Genomic DNA, 17,726 nt, shown 5'->3' on the forward strand with positions numbered 1-17,726 from the left:
TTGAAAACCACTTGTTAATAGTTCGAAAATATTTGACTAATTGATCATCACACAAGCTAGAATACATAATATAATGATCAATTACATCAATTCAAAAAGCCAAATGCATCAATTGAACCCAATTTGAACAAATCCCCAATTCGGATCAATTTCAAGCCCTAGAATTTTCAGTTTTTCACAAAACACAAAATTGATCAAATTAAACCATCAATATCATGTTTATATCATGTCCCAACAAAAACCCAATGATCAATTTCACATAAAATGGCTTGAATCATGAAAAACCCCAAATAGGAATAGGTCCAAAAATTTCAAGGTGAAATGCATGAAAAATGCATGAAACTTGAAAATAAAAGAAAAAGGAAGGGTATAATGGACTTACCGGCCTTAGAGGACAAAAACCTTGCAAAAGATTCGGAAGAAAACGACAAAAAATGTGCTAAGTGAGCTTGCCGAGTCGGAGAGAGAGAAAAAGGTTTTGAAACTTTTTGAAAAAGTCAAGAACAGTTTTTTAAAAACCTGATTCGTGATATTCGATTGATCGAAAATTACATTCGATCGATCGAATCAACCCGAGACTCCTAAAAGGATTTTAAGCACATTTTCGATCAACCGAAAAACAGAATGGATCGATTGAAACAGGCAGAGGCTCACAAAATTTTTGAGAAAAAAAAACACAGTTTTGAAAAAAACAAACAAATTTTGGGCACTAACTCCTCAAAGCATTAAAATTGATGAACAACATGCATGAGTATGAGATGAAATGCTTTTTCAAAAACCCAAGTTTTAACCCCAGTTTTTCAAAGAAAATTTCAGCCATTCTCCCTTTAAATTCTCAAGAAAAAAAAAATGTTTTGCATAATACTCAAGGTATTTTCAAACTTGGTTGGTCAGATCAAAAACACACACAATAACATGTACAGTGTTTAGCAAAGAGTAACTTGTGTAGTGTGTGCAAATAGCAAAAGCTTGAGATACATGTGAGGTGATATGTGAATAGAAATCAAACACAAATTCTACAAAATTCATCACATAGAATTTGAAAGAGCCTATCGCCAAAAGAGTTGCATCATATAACTCCCACGTCTCCTAGATCATAAGCTTGCAATCATGTAAGTTTCTTGAGTTTTGCCTCATAATATACACAACAATTTTAATTATGTGATTTGGCATCAAGCCTAATAGTACACACCAATTTTAAGCATTAAGCAATTAAACCAAGAATTCACCTTATGTTCTTGTTGTGCATGTGCTACACTTTCTCGAGCATAGAATCTTAAGATATGCACTAAGGTGTTCATGATTGGCTAGTGAACAATAGTGAGATGGTTATTTATATCTTTTTCAAAAAGATCAAGTCCGACAGTCAAATAACATGTGACTTCAAGATTAAGACAACGTGATAAACACCATAAACATCTTTCTCACACAACATGCACTACAAAAGTTCAACTAGTCAAGTGCAATAAATAAGCTCATCAAAGCTAAACAAGGTACAAAGACATGTTATGTGTAAATAAATTGACCAACCTTGTTTTCAAAAACCAAGAAAAATAAAGCCAAACATAATTTGCTTTTCTCCCTTTTTTTTTTATTTATTTAAAGAGAAAACCAAAAAAAAAAAAAAAAATCGTAGAATGAAATGCATGAATGTTATGCAATGCAAGTCCTAGAAACAAAACAACACAAAAACCAAAGAACAATGGTCACAAAAGAGTAGAGCAATGAAGCACAAGGACCAAGAAAAAAAAGAATGATCAAGGAACTAGAATCACACCAATTACTTGACGAAGTGTCTCAAACTTACTTCCATCAAGAGGTTTGATGAAGATGTCAGCATTCTAACGTTCAGTAGGAATGTACTCAAGAGATACAATCTTTCTTCCATCAAAATCCCTAATAAAGTGATATCTAATCTCTATGTGTTTAGTCTTAGAGTATTGCATAGGATTTTTAGAGATATCAATAGCACTAGAGTTATCACAGTAGACTACCATGGTGTCTTGTGAGATCTCATAATCATTCAAAAGCTTTTTCATCCAAAGAAGCTGTGAGCAACAACTTCCAGCAGCAATATATTCTGCCCCTGCAGTAGACAAAGACACAGAATTTTGCTTTTTGCTCATCCAAGCAACAAGATTGACTCCTACATAAAAACAACCACCAGTGGTGCCTCTATCATCAGCATTACCAGCCCAATCAGAATCAGAAAATCCAGTAAAAGACAAATTAGACTCTTTGCTATAAAACAACCCATATTCACAAGTTCCACCTACATATTTTATGATTCTTTTAACAGCATTCAAGTGTGAAACCTTAGGATTAAATTGAAATCTAGAACAAACACCAACACTAAAAGCAATATCAGGCCTACTAGCAGTCAAATACAAAAGGCATCCAATCATGCTTCTATATAGTGTAACATCAACAGACTAACCTGATGAATCACTTGTTAATTTTGCATTTGTAGCCATTGGTGTTCTGGCATGGGCAGCCTTGTCCAATCCAAATCTCTTGACTAGATTTCTAGCATACTTGGCTTGGTTGATGTAGATTCCATAGTCCGTTTGCTTCACCTGTAATCCCAAGAAGTAAGTTAGTTCACCAACCATGCTCATTTCAAACATCGCCTTCATTTCATCTGCAAAAGAATGAGCAAGAGAGTCATTAGTAGCACAAAAAACAATATCATCAAGATAAATTTGAGCTACAACAAAACCATTCTTATCATTTCTTATGAAGAAAGTAGTGTCTGCAGATCCTCTTTTGAAACCATGCTCAGTGAGATAGGCAGTCAATCTATCATACCAAGCCCTAGGAGCTTGTTTCAAACCATAGAGGGCTCTCTTCAACTTGTAGACATCATCCGATCTGTGAGGATCAACAAAACCCTTTGGTTGTTCAACATATACTTCTTCTTGCAGCATCCCATTCAAGAAAGCACTCTTGACATCCATTTGATACAACTTGAAGTTCAGATGGCTTGCTATGGCCAACAGTATTCTAATGGATTCCAATCTTGCTACTGGTGCAAAAGTCTCATCAAATCCAACTCCTTCCACTTATGTGTATCCTTAAGCAACAAGTTTTGATTTATTTCTAATGACAATGCCATGTGTTGAGGGTCATTTTTGTAAAACCAGCCCAACCCAGCGAAGCAGGCATGAAATAAGATTGTTAGGCCCAAGCGGCAGAAAAGGTAGGACACAGGCTCATAACATGAATAAATGGGTCTTGAGGAAGTAAATGGGCCCAAAGGGCCCGGAAAGAGAGAAATGACACCCATGGGCAATGTATGTAATGAAAAAGCAAGAATGGGCCGCTGCAGGCCCAAGGCAATGTAAACAAAGAAAGTAGGAAATAATGGCAAGCCCATGAACCCCAAATATGAGAATGAGGAAATTAGGCCGAGGAAGCCCAATTGAGTTAGTAAATGCCCATGGGATACAAAGTTAGTAAATGGACCAAGAAAGTCCAAAAGAAGTAAATGGGCTGGATAAGCCCAAGTGAAAAGAGAGGGACATTGGAGCCCACGAGCAAGAACACCAGTGGCCATATTAAGCCACTGGGGGAAAGAAAGGAATGGCAGGCCTGAAAAGAGGCCTAGCAGGAACAAATTGCCACGACAGGAAAGGCCAAATAACACGGTGGGAAAAGAATTGGGTTGAAAAGAACAAAAGACCCAGTACTCGGTAAAGCCCAAGCCCTATGGGGACAGGAAATCAGAGCAGCAACTCGCGGGAAGCCAGAAACGGACAGCAGGCAATGCAAGCAACGTCCCCAGCCCACGGCAGATGCATGAATAGCAGGTAGTCTTCAGACATAAACCACGCGCAAGGCCCAGACACCACCAACCTGTACCCAACCAATACAGGACATGGTGGGGTCATGGGTCGGAGGTAAGAGGGCATGGTTCGGAGGTAGGGAGAGGGGAAGGCCTGTTTTGAGGTCCCTGCTCAAAATCTTTTAAGGAATACGTCCTACTGGGATAGCATATCACCCAAAAAAGGCAAGGCTGAGTGGGGACCAATAGGTGCATGCCATGAGGGATAGGAGAGAGAAACATCACCGCAGCAGGACAAGGTGCCGCGGCGGACTAACAGACAAAACGTTGTCTGTGTCTGTGACAGAGGGACTCGCAGACAGCAGTAAGGGTTTGCGAGTGCGCCCAAACCAGACGAAAAACGGTTAGAGGGTAGAATAGTAAAGAATCGGTCTCAGCAGGCACTATAAAAGGGCGCCTCTGCCATGTGCAAAAACAACAACAAGCACAAGAGCAATACAACGCAACTTAAAAAAGAGAATACTCTGTAACTTGCTTAGAAAAACAGAGGAGGATAACACTAAAAAATAACCAAAGTGGAAATTACTAAGAAAGGACTAGAAAAAAAAGAAAGAAAGAGAAAAAAAAAAAAAAAAAAGGAGCAAGTGAGAGTGGCATGCACCGATAGGCCCCTTCCTTTCTCTCCCTCTCGAATTCTTGTTCTCTTCTATAATTATTTTGAGAATTTTCCATTCGGGTCCGCCTCCCTCAAACCTATTAACTTCCACGGCAAGAATCCCGTTTTCCTTTCCTCGGAGGTTAATCGCGGACCGAACTAAATTTATTTGCTGTCGATTAAATCTTTATTGCCATTTATCCTTACCATTTATTTGTAAAAGATTTTTAATGTTATAGTTCGGTCATTTCTTATTAAAAGAACTATCTGGTCATTCCAGAATATGTGATTTTGTTTTATCAATTATATCTGCCTGCCGCAAGCTTTTTTTTCTCTAACACAGCTCAGTCTGCGGCAAGCACTCTCCTGGCAGACGAGGCATAAGTTTGCGCACAAACCGGCCAAGTTGAGTTCCAGTTGGCCCGGTCTCAACTCCTGCAACCCAGAACACTTGGGCCTATATTCACAAAGGGGTAGCCCAGCCCAACATAACAAAAAAGGCCCCCACACCATGTTCTTCTGAGTTATTCTTAAAGATCCATTTAGTTCTAATTACATTTACTTCCTTTGGTCTAGGAACTAATTCGCACACATCATTCTGGACAAATTGATGAAGTTCTTCATGCATGGAATTTATCCAATCAGCATCTTGAAGTGGAGGTACCTTTCACTAGAGATGTGGAGGTACCTTTCTGTTCTAAAGGAGGACTAAGCTCACTGTGTGCTTGTTGAGTTTCATGAACCGGAGTGGATGGTTCTGAACTTGATGGTACTAAAACTGCATCATTCAATAGCAATAGCTCTTCCTCACTATGTTTTACTACATAATTCGCAGGAAGTGAATCATCAACTTCTAAAGGCTTATCTTGAACAGGAGCAGTGTTTTCTAAATGTGCCTCTGAACATACTTCATCATTGATCACAACATTTGAAGATTCCATGACTGTTTTGGTTCTTAGATTGTACACTCTATAAGCTCTACTAGTGGAAGAGTATCCTAGAAAGTATCCTTTATCACTTTTTGCATCAAACTTTTCTAGGTTCTCTCTGTCATGCAGGATAAAATAGTCACTGCCAAATACCCTAAAATATTTGACAACGGGCTTCTTCCCTCTCCAGAGTTCATAGGGAGTCTTCTTGGAATCAGGTCTGAAATACACCCGATTGAGTATGTGGCAGGCAGTGTTAACAGCCTCCCCCAAAAGGATTTAGGCAACTTCTTATTGTGTAACATGACTCGTGCCATCTCCTGAACAACCCTATTTTTCCTTTCCACTATTCTATTTTGTTGAGGTGCCTTGGGTGAAGAGAACTCTTGATGTGTGCCTTGATCATTGCAGAAAGTAGACAACTTGGTATTCTCGAATTCTCTTCCATGACCACTTTTAATTATGGCTATCACAGTATCTTTCTCAACCACCAGTTTCTAAAACGTAGAAAAGATTGCAAAGTGCACAGTTACCTCCTCCATTCTATCACAGCCAGCAGACAGCTCTAGACAATTTCAAAATTGGCTTGAATGAGTAAAGGCGTAAAGCAAACTAATATTTGTAATTTTGTATATATTAGGTTTTTAGACCCCTTAAAACACAACAATTGGATTAACCTAGTTTATTAGCCAAGTGATTAACTTAGTCAAATTATGCAAATCTAGGTTAACACAATCAAATAATCATATCAAGATATAAAGCAGCGGAAATATAAAGAACACAAAGATATGATCACCCAGGAAAACCAAACCAGTAAAAAACCTGGGGAGGATTTAACCTAGCTATCCTCAAGGTAAACTTGAATCCACTATATGAAAGAATTGAAGTTCATACAAAAGGACTTACAAGCACCGACGCTCAACTTCCTAATGCTACCCACCAGTAGAACTTACTGACACGACCACGTGCAAGCTTCGAATCCACGGACTCCTTTCTTGGATTCTCCAATCAAGTACAAGCACTCCTGCTTATGTTTCTTTAAGCTCCAATAGCAGCAACTGAGTTGATCATCAAGATGTTGATATTATCTCTACCTTGAAAACCCTAAGTTTATGTGAAGGAAAGCTCCTCAAGGATCTCACAAGAGATTCACACAAACCGCAAAATATGAGCAACAATACAACCAGAGCAACTCTCAAAACGTGGCTAGGGTTTTGCCTTATATACCTAGGGCAAAAACATAAAACCCTAAATGTTTAATGAGATAAGGCTGAGTTGGAAATTCTGCAGAAAAAACATTCTAGCCAACTTTTGATTGATCGAGTCTATCCTTCGATCGATCAAGCCAGGCCGAAATGTACTAATACATCTACAGCCACTCGATTCCAACTTTACATGAATTACACAATTTTGAGCAAGCCTAAACAAGACTAAACATATTGTTTTGATCATGGTTTGCCAACATTACACATTAGAGTTCTAAATACATCAAATCCTAATTCTTTAGAACCTAACAGTATAGACACAATGTTGCACGTATAAGAAGAAAATAGATTAGTAAGGTTTATGATTGAATTTATAAGTTGCCACTGAGTTTTGTTTGGTATTACAAATGGTTAGGCAGTCCATGTAAGGCTTGCGTTGGGCTTGATTTTTAGGGGCAACCTTTGCTCTTGTGTTGGTACGGGTGTGAGAACGAAGGAGGAGGGTGGACTTTGCAGAAGCTGGCCTTCCTTTGTTTTAGATCTGAGTTTTATTTTCTATTAATAAAAATTCAAAATATGATTTTTTTTTTTTTGGATAATTGACATGGCACCATTATTTTAATAATTTCGTTAGTAAATGAATGACATGTCATAATCTCAACCATTTATTATATAATAAAAGGTCAAGATTAAGAAAACTCCATTTGGAAGAATACCTGGGAATTCTAGAGGATCTTGATCCAAACTTTTGCTTAGTGTATTCTTGAAATCTAACTTTACTTGTTCTTCTCTCTCTTCCTCATGCTGCAGTTAAATACATGAAAATGATTATGTTACTAATGTTTGTGTCCTGCAGTTAAGACCGTGAAAATATTTGGAACTTTTTGCAGACCAATCACGTTCAAAGAAAAATTTTGGAAGTTATGCAATTTTTACTTAGTGATGATGTGATCTCCTATGTATTGTGTGTGGATGGACTAGGACCATTTGCAATAAGCATATTACGCATATGTTGTGTCATATGTAGTGATTTTGGTTAAGGTTCTCTTCTCTACCACTTTTTGGGCTGAATTGTTATGATTCTTAAGAAATGTGAATATGGTATCTATAGCCTTCCTCGACGCCAAAAGGTATGACGTTTTATGGTCTAATATATTAATTACTTTGGTTCTCAGCGAAAAAAGAAAAAAAAAAAAAAAAGGTTTTGTGGGTATTTTGGCAGTTTTCAAGGTCTTAAGGGGGTATTTTGAACATTCTCAATGTTTTGTGGACATTTTGGGTAATTTTCATTATTTGGTAGTATTTTGATCATTTTTGGAGATTTGGAGAATATTTTAGTCATTTTAAAGATTTTAGAGGTTTAATGATATTTTAGCTAGGGGTGTCAATTTGGGTTAGCATGTCGGATTGTCGTGTCGGGGTAGGGGTATTCAACTAAATGGCTCAACCGTAACCCGACTCATTTAATAATCGTGTCATGATCCTTCAACCCTAACTTGACCTGTTAATAAGGCAGCTTGACTTGACCCAACCCATTTAACATGCTTAATAAACGAGTCGTATTGGGTTGACACGAATGTAACACAACTCATTTCAATCTGCATAATATTAAATATAACATTCATCTAAAAATAATTTTTTTTTACATCCCAAAAAGCAGTTGCATACACTTCAAGTCTTCAACCCACATTCAAAATAATATAGTTCAACAAAAAATATAACATTCATCTAGAAATAAGTTCTTTACACTCCAAAAGAAGTGCATACACTTCAACCCAAATTCAAAATAACAAAGTTTAACAAAAATAAAATAACATAATTCAACAAAAATCTAATATCCTTGGAACTTGCCAAATGCTAAGTATCAATATTGAAAGAATTTGAGCAAACAGTAGACTAATCCTGACTATAACCACGATTATCATCCATAGATTCTTTGTTGATGTCCAAATTCATAACATCTTCCACAAGCTCATCCAATTTCATTTGTGCAACTTCTATGCCAAAAAAAAAAAAAAAAAGTATTAGTAGTTCTAGGGTATGTAAAGTTTTAATTTCCAATTATATCCTTTGTAAATTTTTGTAATTACTTACTTTTCTTTTTAAATTTAAAATATACGTTGGGTATAAAAGGTATTTGACAAATCTAAAATAAAATAAATATTTATTTGTTATATAAGTTAAACGGGTTGTGTTAAGTGGGTCATTTCAAGTTGACACAGATAAATTGGCGTGTCAAACTTGTCTACTGTGGGTTATGCGGGTTGACCCGCTTATGACACATTTCTTATCGTGTCGCTTTCAGGTCGACCCGTTTATGACCCAAACCCATTAAGGCCCAACCCTAACCCGAAAAAACTCGTGTCGGGTTCGTGTTGTGTTTGCGGGTTGGATCGAACATTGACACCCCTAATTTCAGCCATTTTAGAGGTTTCATGGACATCATTCTTGAGATTTTAAAGGTATTCTCATTATTTTACAGATTATTTTAGGTTGTTTTGATAATTATTTCAGCCAACATAGTTCTACCTCTAAGTTTCTCCAAACAAACAAACAAACAAACAAACAAACAAAAACAAAAAGTTCTACCTCCAAGGAATTTGGCCTTATTTATTGATACTTGCTTTTGAAAGCTAGTGAATTTCATGCGGTTTTAGGTTTTTCTTTGCCTTCCTATAATTTGGTTTCTAGTGTTCTACCAAAAACAAAAAAAACAAAAGCAAAAACAAAAAGTTCTACCTCCAAGGAATTTGGCCTTATTTATTGATACTTGCTTTTGAAAGCTTGTGAATTTCATGCAGTTTTAGATTTTCCTTTGTCTTCCTATAATTTAGTTTCTAATGTTCTACCACTGTTAAATGGCATCCTTCACCTCAATGGTGGATTAAGCTAAACAAAAATTGGCCCTCACTCAATTTTCTAGAGTTAGTTAGGGTTTCAAATGGTACCCGGATTAGTGGTTTTTCTCAAAAAATAGGAAGTGCATCTAGTTTGGTGGTTGAGCTAGTTTCATTTTTGGGTTTTACTCAAGTAATTGTGGAATTTGATGCTCTGTTGGTGGTTTCGTTTCTAAATGTTCCTGTCAAAATCCACACAAAATTGATGCTTTTAGTGGATGACTGTAGGTCACTCTTGCAAAGAATCCCTAATTCACAAATCCTTTATGCCTTCAGAGAAACAAACAAGAGTGCTGATAACTTGGCCAGTCTTGAACTATCTCAATTGTGGGATCTTATTTTATTTTCATCTCCTCTTGTATCCTGTTCGGGGGTTTGTTGTATTGGATAATTTGGAGGAGTCTTGTTTTGAACTTTTCTTAATATTATGCATCCTTATTTAGTAAAAATAGAACTCTATTTTGAAACCTAGCTGCCTCCTTTGCCCTAGAGTTAAGTAGGGGTACTAGTCCTGTATCGCACAAGTTTGTCTCCACTATGGCTCGAGCTATAGATTTTGAGGTATGGAACACCTAAAGCATTCAAGATGAATTAAAAATTTCAAAAGGTGTGGAAGAAATTCACATTAACATTAGAGGAGATTGAAGCAATTGAGACAACTTGTATATCTATCTTTGCACGGACTCTCGGACTATAGGATTCATAAAATGCTAGAAAGGGCTCAGCAAGGATAGAGATAGCTCTAACTGCAAATTACTGAATTTGTTAAGTGTGAGCCACATTATTGATATTTTAAAAATTAAAAATAAAATGAAATTAAAAGATGATTTGAGGAAGTTTAGAAAATATGGAGTGTAAACCATGTACGGAAGAAAGGGATAAGGCAACAAATTGTGTTTGGTAATTAGAAGATGAGCTAGATTTTTAATTAAACCGACTTATTTCAAATGTATTATTTTTAGCATTAACCACGTTGAAAACATGAAAATAGTAGTGAAAGAAGAATATGAAGATTTGGTTGAAATTGTTGATTTGTTTATAAAAAAAAAATACTAAATTACAAATTACACCCTCTTTTTTTTTTTTTTTTTTTTTTTTTTTTTTTNCATATCATAAAGGAATATTAAGGTCTTGGAAGAAAGTAGATACGTATAATAAGATCTCAAGCATATTGGGACTGATGGTGTGTCAGCTAAGATTTCTATCCACTAACCTGCTCAGGGCTGAGGCGGCGCTTCTTCTCCGGCAACTGCTCGTCGTAATATTCCTCGTCGAACAGTTCATCCGGTGAGCTGAAAAAGGATCGCCTCTTTGAGCTTTCCTCCATGCTCATTATTGCTCTTCCTCCTTCCAACACAAACCCAAAATAAATAAATAAAAACCTAATTATTAGTATCATCAAAAAAAAAAAAAAAAAAAACATAACTAGTATAGGAAACAAATAAGAATTTTAGGTCTAATTTAACTGTTTGATTGTTCTTTACATCTTGAATTTTGAATGAAGAGGTTTCTTTTGGCTTTAAAGATATTTGAACTAACAAACTTTATAATTAGTATTTGTTTTATTATGAGAATCACAGATAGAAATATCACGAATTTTGACTTTTTTTTTTTTTTTTCATTTTCCGGGACCAGAAAGAACACTATGATTTAGAATCCAAGGAAAAATACACAAAACATGTCCTAATCTACTTTTACGGTCTAAAATTCACTTCCTCGTACTTCCCTTAGCTTTCTTACTAACCAAACAGAAAGTTTAAAACAAACAAACAAACATGTGTAATAATAATTATTGAATTTTTTAAAGAAAGGATACCTCGAAAAACGTTATCACCGTTCCCGAGGAACAACATGTTGCTGCCACGGCAGGCGGAAGGGTCGAAGAAAAGGCGGCCGGATTCCATCATCCAATCCTGTGTTGACACGTGTGTTTTTCCGACTAGACACGGGCGCACACACAAAAAAGAGAGAAATTAAGAAGAAAAGAGCTTAGTACGTAGGAAGGTATATCTACGTACTTACAAAGTTTGGTTTTTTTTTTGGGTGATGATGGATTTGAGTAGGATGTTGTAGAATTTGGTTTTGGTTTTGTTTTTTTGAATATATATTATGTATGATATAGGATTAGAAGATCATAAGCTTGTGACGGAAAAAACTGGTGCTCCAAAGCAACCTCGCCGGAGTCTCCAACGGACATATACAAAATCCATCACACCTGAGGCTCCTGTCTTCCCCAGCTCGCCTTACTTGTCCAAGCCACTTGTGTTTCACTTTGTGGAGCTGGGAGTAGAGAGTGAGAGAGTTTAGTTTAAAGCTTTAGAAAGCAAAGAAAACAAAGCAAAAGGTCAAGGTTTTTGGCTTTGAAATATGGGGGGGGGTCAGAAAGATTGAGCTAGTGAGATGGAGAGGAAGAGAGTAATATATTTGGGTGGCCGGAAAGTGGAAAAGTGGTCACCGGAGCTCTTAAGATTCCGGTGAGGGAAGTGGGTTTGCTGTTGCACTTTTTTTTTTTTTTTTTTTTGTTGGTGTGTCACTTCTAGGTGTTTTTTGCAGCTAAAGTTGAGAGAGGTGAGCCTACCGGCTTTTATATTGGTTCTCTGGTTTTGAAATTGTGACAATGCCCCTCTTGATTCGAATTTCTTGGGTGAGTTTTTGGTAATTTTCAATGTAATTGCATCACAACATAACATCATCCTAATCGTTTGCTAAACGGAGAATAGCCACAACTTTTATTACATATATGAGTTATTATTAAATAGTCTGGGATTATATTCCTCCTTTTCAAAGCGGTGGGAATCACTTCCACCCATGTGAGAAGGGGGAGTGTATCTTCAAACTATACAATAATTTTTCACATCTTTGATTTGGTTAATTATGAGTAATTAAAAAAAAAGTAATGGATTAATATAAAAGTAATTGATAGTTACTCATAGTCTATTACATTAAAGTTTTGACACAAAATTGTGGTCATAGAAAATTTTTTACTAAGTAAATGTTAAAATTAGAAAACATTTTTGTTTCTTTTCTTTTTAGCTATTGATAAGAAAAGGTAGTGTTCTCTAAGACTCTGCTATTGGAGTTCATAAGGGAATGGAATGGAATGAAATGAGATGGTCATAGGAGAATGGAAAGGAATGAAATTGAATGTATTTAAGTAAGGAAAGGAATGGAAAAGAATGGAATGGAATGGAATTAAGTAACCTTGATTGGATGTTTTAAAATAAAGAAATAGAAAGGAATGAAAATGAATGGAATGTAAGTAATCTTGTTTGAGAGTAACATGGAGTAAATGAAATAGAATCATTTTATGACAATATTACTATTAGACCTCTATTTTAAAATAAATGGTTGAATATATAGGGGTATATTAGGAGTTTTTGTAAAGAAATCATTAAATCTAATTTCATTCCTTCCTATTCCTCCCAATTTTGGGGGAATGAAAATTTGAGGTTTTAAGGAAATAGAGAGGAATGAGTGTTCCCTCCTACCCATTTCATTCACTCTCACTTAAACTTCCAAACAAGGGAATAAACTTTCAATTTCCTCCATTAAAACTCTCAAACAAGAGAAGGAAAGAATATTCTAAAATTGTTTTTTTTTATTCCATTCCATTCCATTCTCTCCTCCCAAGCGGAGCCTAAGTTTTGTATGGATTCTCAAATTAAATTCAATCATGTGCTTATATTAATCAATTTAACGCGTTTCTATAAATACAATTAAATTTAATCATGTGGTTTGTTGGTAAATACAATCACATAATTGAATTTAATTAAAGAACCAAGAAAACAAAATTAAATTAATTAGAGTCTAAAAAGAAGTTACATTAACTAAAGAATTATAATTAAGTTTTACTCTAAAATAAATACAATATATTTTTATAGTTAAATCTAATTTTTAACACATATTTTCTATTTACTAAATCAATTATTTACCTATAAAAACTTACAATTTACATCTTCTAGTATTATAATAATATTAATTTGTCTTTTCTATTAACATCCATTAGGATCATGCCATTAACCCAAACAAAAATGACGTTATTTTGGATAGAAAGAAAAGAAAAATGACATTTTTAAGCGGGTTAATGACAAAAATGTGATGGGCCGTGACAGAAGGGCACATTGATATTATTTATAATATTCAATGGTGTAAATTTCAAGTTTTGAAAGTTGAGAATATATAATCAAATTAGTTATTATCTATTATCTAATGAAATAATATTTACTTGAGGTTGTCTAATATATAATTAATAAGTTGATACGTACAAACCTTTTTACTATTTATTATTAAACAGTGGGAGGAGAGAGGATGTGAAATTCGAACCACAAGTATAGAACATTATAAAAAATATTATTACTGTTAGGCTATTATTTGAACCAAAATTTATCACTGTAGCGCAAGTCGAAAAAAAGTTATAAGAGCATCTCCAGCAGATTAGCCAAATTTTTGTACTGTTTGGCTAATGAACAGTGACATTTAGTTTTTGCCTACTCACTTTTTCAAATACACTTCCAACAAATTCTCTATCATATTCTCTATCTCATTTAAATATTATTTTTTCATTCATTATTTATTCTTTTTTTAACAACTACACATCTTCTAACATTTTTTTATACAACACATCATTATTATAATAGAAAATATATATTTGAATAATGAACAGTAGCCCATCAAACTTGATGGGCTACTGTTCATTAGCAAAAAAAAAATCCTATTTGCCGAAGTTGTTGGAGCATCTACAGTACACCATATTCTCCAAATTTTGGCTACTAGACTCGGATGCCCAAGCCAATGGAGATGCTCTAAAGCTAATGTTGGTTATATATAATTTTGAATTATAAATATTAAAATCTCTAATTATTAGCTTTTTATTTTCCTCTAGATTTTGTATTTTTTTTTTTTTTGAGGAACAGATTTTGTATTATTTAATATTTATTAGTATTATATTTTTGAGAATCTCCTCTAGAAGAATAGAAGAGAATAGGAGTCCATTTGGATAGCACTTATTGTTGCTGAAAGTTGATAAAAACTGATTGTTGCTGAAAACACTGTAGCAAAATAATTTTTAAATATGTGAATAGTGTTGTAGGACCCATTTTTAATATTAAATATTGCGTGAATAGTACATAAACAGTGCACATACTGTTCATGCACAGTAAATTTTGTCCTCCAAAAGTCAACAAAGTGCAGCAAAAAAAAAAAAAAAAAAAAAGATAAAACACAACTCTACTTTGAGTAGCAAAACTTCCTATCCAAACGCAGGCTAAAAAGGAGATGGATCTGAGAATTGCATGGCTAGGGAGGGTAGGGCTTGCGGGCAACACTAACTTGCGCCGCGGGTGACTGTCGCTCCTCAGAGACTTAGAGGGATGGATCTGGAACGTTAATTCAGTTTTGGATTTGAATTCTCAAATAAATAAATGGTTCCTAAAATTTGTGCCTAGGTGTTGTATGGGTCCCATGATTTGTTGTCGGTGATTTGTTTGATCCCAATAAGTCAACTTTTTGTCCCGTGAACAGTCTTGATTCTTCTTCTGATGTTCTTTTTTGCAATTTTAACAGCAAGATGTGGCAATTTTTGTGGTCATGCAATTCGGGTTTGACGTGCTTGTATGGCAATGAAATATTGGTTGGATAGTGAAAGCCATGGTATGATGGTGCTTGTGTAATAAGGATTAAGGAATAGAAGTTCGATCACATGAAAGTTAATCATGCCCCTACTTATACCATGTGTGTGAACTTTTGCTTAAATTTTATGAGTTTCCAGTGTGAGATATTTTAATATGACTAGAAAATATGTCAGAGGTGTTTGCATACTATGTATATGTGACACTGGGAAACATTGTCAAAAAAGTGCTATTTGTTTTTTAAGTGCAGTAATTTCTTGAGATTGTTTGAACTAAGTATTATAATTTTGTAGCTTTCTCACAGCGTGGCCTAATTTATAAATTGCAGGTCGGAGGATGAAGTTTCCAAGATAGTTAAATCATGTGACACGCATAAGGTCTGAATTTTTCCTCATCTTTAAATTGATAATGATGCCTTGCATGCATTTCTTTTGAGGATAGAGCTCAATGGGCCAACATGCTTTAGCTCAAATGGCACTTCCTCTCCTTGTGAGTGCAAGGTTGAGGGAGAAGTCCTAGGATGCACGGACACATACACAGGTACGACACAGCGACATGAGCAATTTCTAAAAAAATTATAACATGAAATTGCTGGTATGACACCGGTATGACACAGGTACGACACGGGTATGACACAGGTACGACACGGGTATGACACTCTAAATGAAGTGTCTGTACTTCCTAGGCGAGGTCCTGAGTTCAAGATCCCATATGGTGCATGTGTAACATACCAATAAAAGAAGGATAGAGCTTAATAGCCAGTAAAGTTTCGGGAATGTGGAACTAAAAATATAGTGGCTAGAATTTCTCTCGCGTACTGTAAAAATAGGAAATTTACTAATAAATAGATCCACAGTTGATGATATAGATTGTTCTCTTGCTAGTTCATGAAAAATAATATTAACCTTTTCAAGAAAGTACCAAAGTTGTTTACTTTTCATTCAAAAGCAGGTCCCAATTGTACCATATGGTGGAGCTACATCACTTGAAGGTCACACCTTGTCTCCAAATGGAGGTGTTTGCATTGACATGTCGATGATGAAAGTATGTACTGATCTTTTTTGTATTTTATAAGAGTATGCTTTCCTGAGTTTTTGTTTTATGAAATTAAAACTTCACTTTATTTAGAACTGTAACTTACATTTTTTTTAGGGTTAATTATATTTTGGGCAGCAGTATGCGCTGAGTTTAGTTGAACAACTTGTGATTAAATATATATATATATATATATATTCAACTTGAGATCTAGGTCAATTTGCTGTCAGAACTTGCACATGCAGAACAGACTTTGAAAAAATGTGACAGTTCACCCACGTATGATTTAGAAAAGTGCCTCTTTATCTACACGTGGTTTAAAAGAAGGCACTTTACCTACTTGTGTGTTTGTGTTTTAAATTTTTGGTTGGACTGTTATATTTATTGACATAATTTTAAATATGCTAATGGGGCGGGTCTGAATTGGGTAAAGTGTCACTTGTGAAACCACATGTTGGCAAAACAAGCTCACCATACAAGTAAAAAAAATGTAATTGGCCTTAATTTTCACGATTCTGTTTCTTATATCTATGGGTAAAGAACTAATATTTTTCTTTGCTTACAACTTTGTTCGAGAATTATGCAAGAGGTGTACCTTCTTATATTTTAAATAAAACTAGTCACATAACCGCGCGTTACGCGTGATAATTATTTTAGGATGGTCTCATTAAATATTTTATTAATACTATAATTTTAGTTATTAACCATTGGTTTTTCATTAGTTTTTAAGTTAATAAAAACCTTAAATATACCTTTTTTTTACCTTTGTACACACACACATAGATATATATATATATATATATAGTGAATCTTTACGCATACCTTTAAGAAAACTCTAAATATTCCACTTTTTTGGATGCATAAAATTATAAACTACTACTTCATAATGATAGTGGCTAATTAATTTTATATATATTTTTTTAGTGATCTCATTTGTAACGCTTATTATTATTATTATATATTTACTAACTGATGATTTGCATAACAAAGACGATAAATGAGAGGTAGCATTGTTCATTAGATTTTGTTCTATTCAATTTCTATTTTATAAATTCCTAAATAGAAAATTCAACTAAGTAAATGGAGAGATGGAACGCAGTTTAGTCTTAACAAGAGGCCCGGCTACCTCAAATTAGTCAGAAATATTGTTCTTGGTTATATTTTACTGCTGTTTTGGATCGATATGGGTGGATTTCGCAGTTTTTTTATTGAATCGAAGTTGTTTCAATTGGTGGTGGAGGAAGGGGGGAATTTTTTCTCCCTTAAGATTTTTGAACGGGGGAAGTATTTCATGCAATCAGTTTTTATGGGGAGGAATGCAGCACGTTGGTTAATGCAGAGCTTGGAACACATGGTGATTGGGGTCAACCCCAAACACTTCTTTACATTCAGGGAAGGAGATACCGCATACACAGTGCAACGGGGTTCAAACTCGTTTGGGCAATATTTGTTAGTAATCGGGTTAAAAGTTGGCGGGATGAGAAGATCGATCATTATTCCTGCAGGAAAGGCACAACAAGGTTGGAGGGCCTTTGGAATTGAATTGAGGAGAACATTGGAACCTTCTCATTATGCATTGGGTAGTCCAAAAGCT

The 17,726-nt window shown here is 35.0% G+C and overlaps 1 protein-coding gene and 1 long non-coding RNA gene across 2 annotated transcripts; one reads left to right on the forward strand and one right to left on the reverse strand.

Moving 5' to 3' along the window:
* Positions 1–10,592: 10,592 nt before the first annotated feature.
* Positions 10,593–12,165, reverse strand: LOC112040684 (homeobox-leucine zipper protein HAT5). Its single transcript, XM_065780288.1, has 2 exons — positions 11,287–12,165; positions 10,593–10,817 (listed from the first exon to the last, which is right to left on the reverse strand). Exons 1-2 carry the CDS (start codon positions 11,375–11,377, stop codon positions 10,672–10,674), a joined length of 237 nt encoding a protein of 78 aa, XP_065636360.1. The 5' UTR covers positions 11,378–12,165; the 3' UTR covers positions 10,593–10,671.
* Positions 12,166–15,029: 2,864 nt separating this feature from the next.
* Positions 15,030–16,981, forward strand: LOC136070385 (uncharacterized). Its single transcript, XR_010631636.1, has 3 exons — positions 15,030–15,119; positions 15,426–15,474; positions 16,049–16,981. It is a non-coding gene; the product is annotated as an uncharacterized LOC136070385 (long non-coding RNA).
* Positions 16,982–17,726: the final 745 nt, after the last annotated feature.

The sequence above is a fragment of the Quercus suber genome, unplaced genomic scaffold, assembly GCF_002906115.3.
Source record: "Quercus suber isolate HL8 unplaced genomic scaffold, Cork oak 2.0 scaffold_231, whole genome shotgun sequence".
NCBI classification, from domain to species: domain Eukaryota; kingdom Viridiplantae; phylum Streptophyta; class Magnoliopsida; order Fagales; family Fagaceae; genus Quercus; species Quercus suber.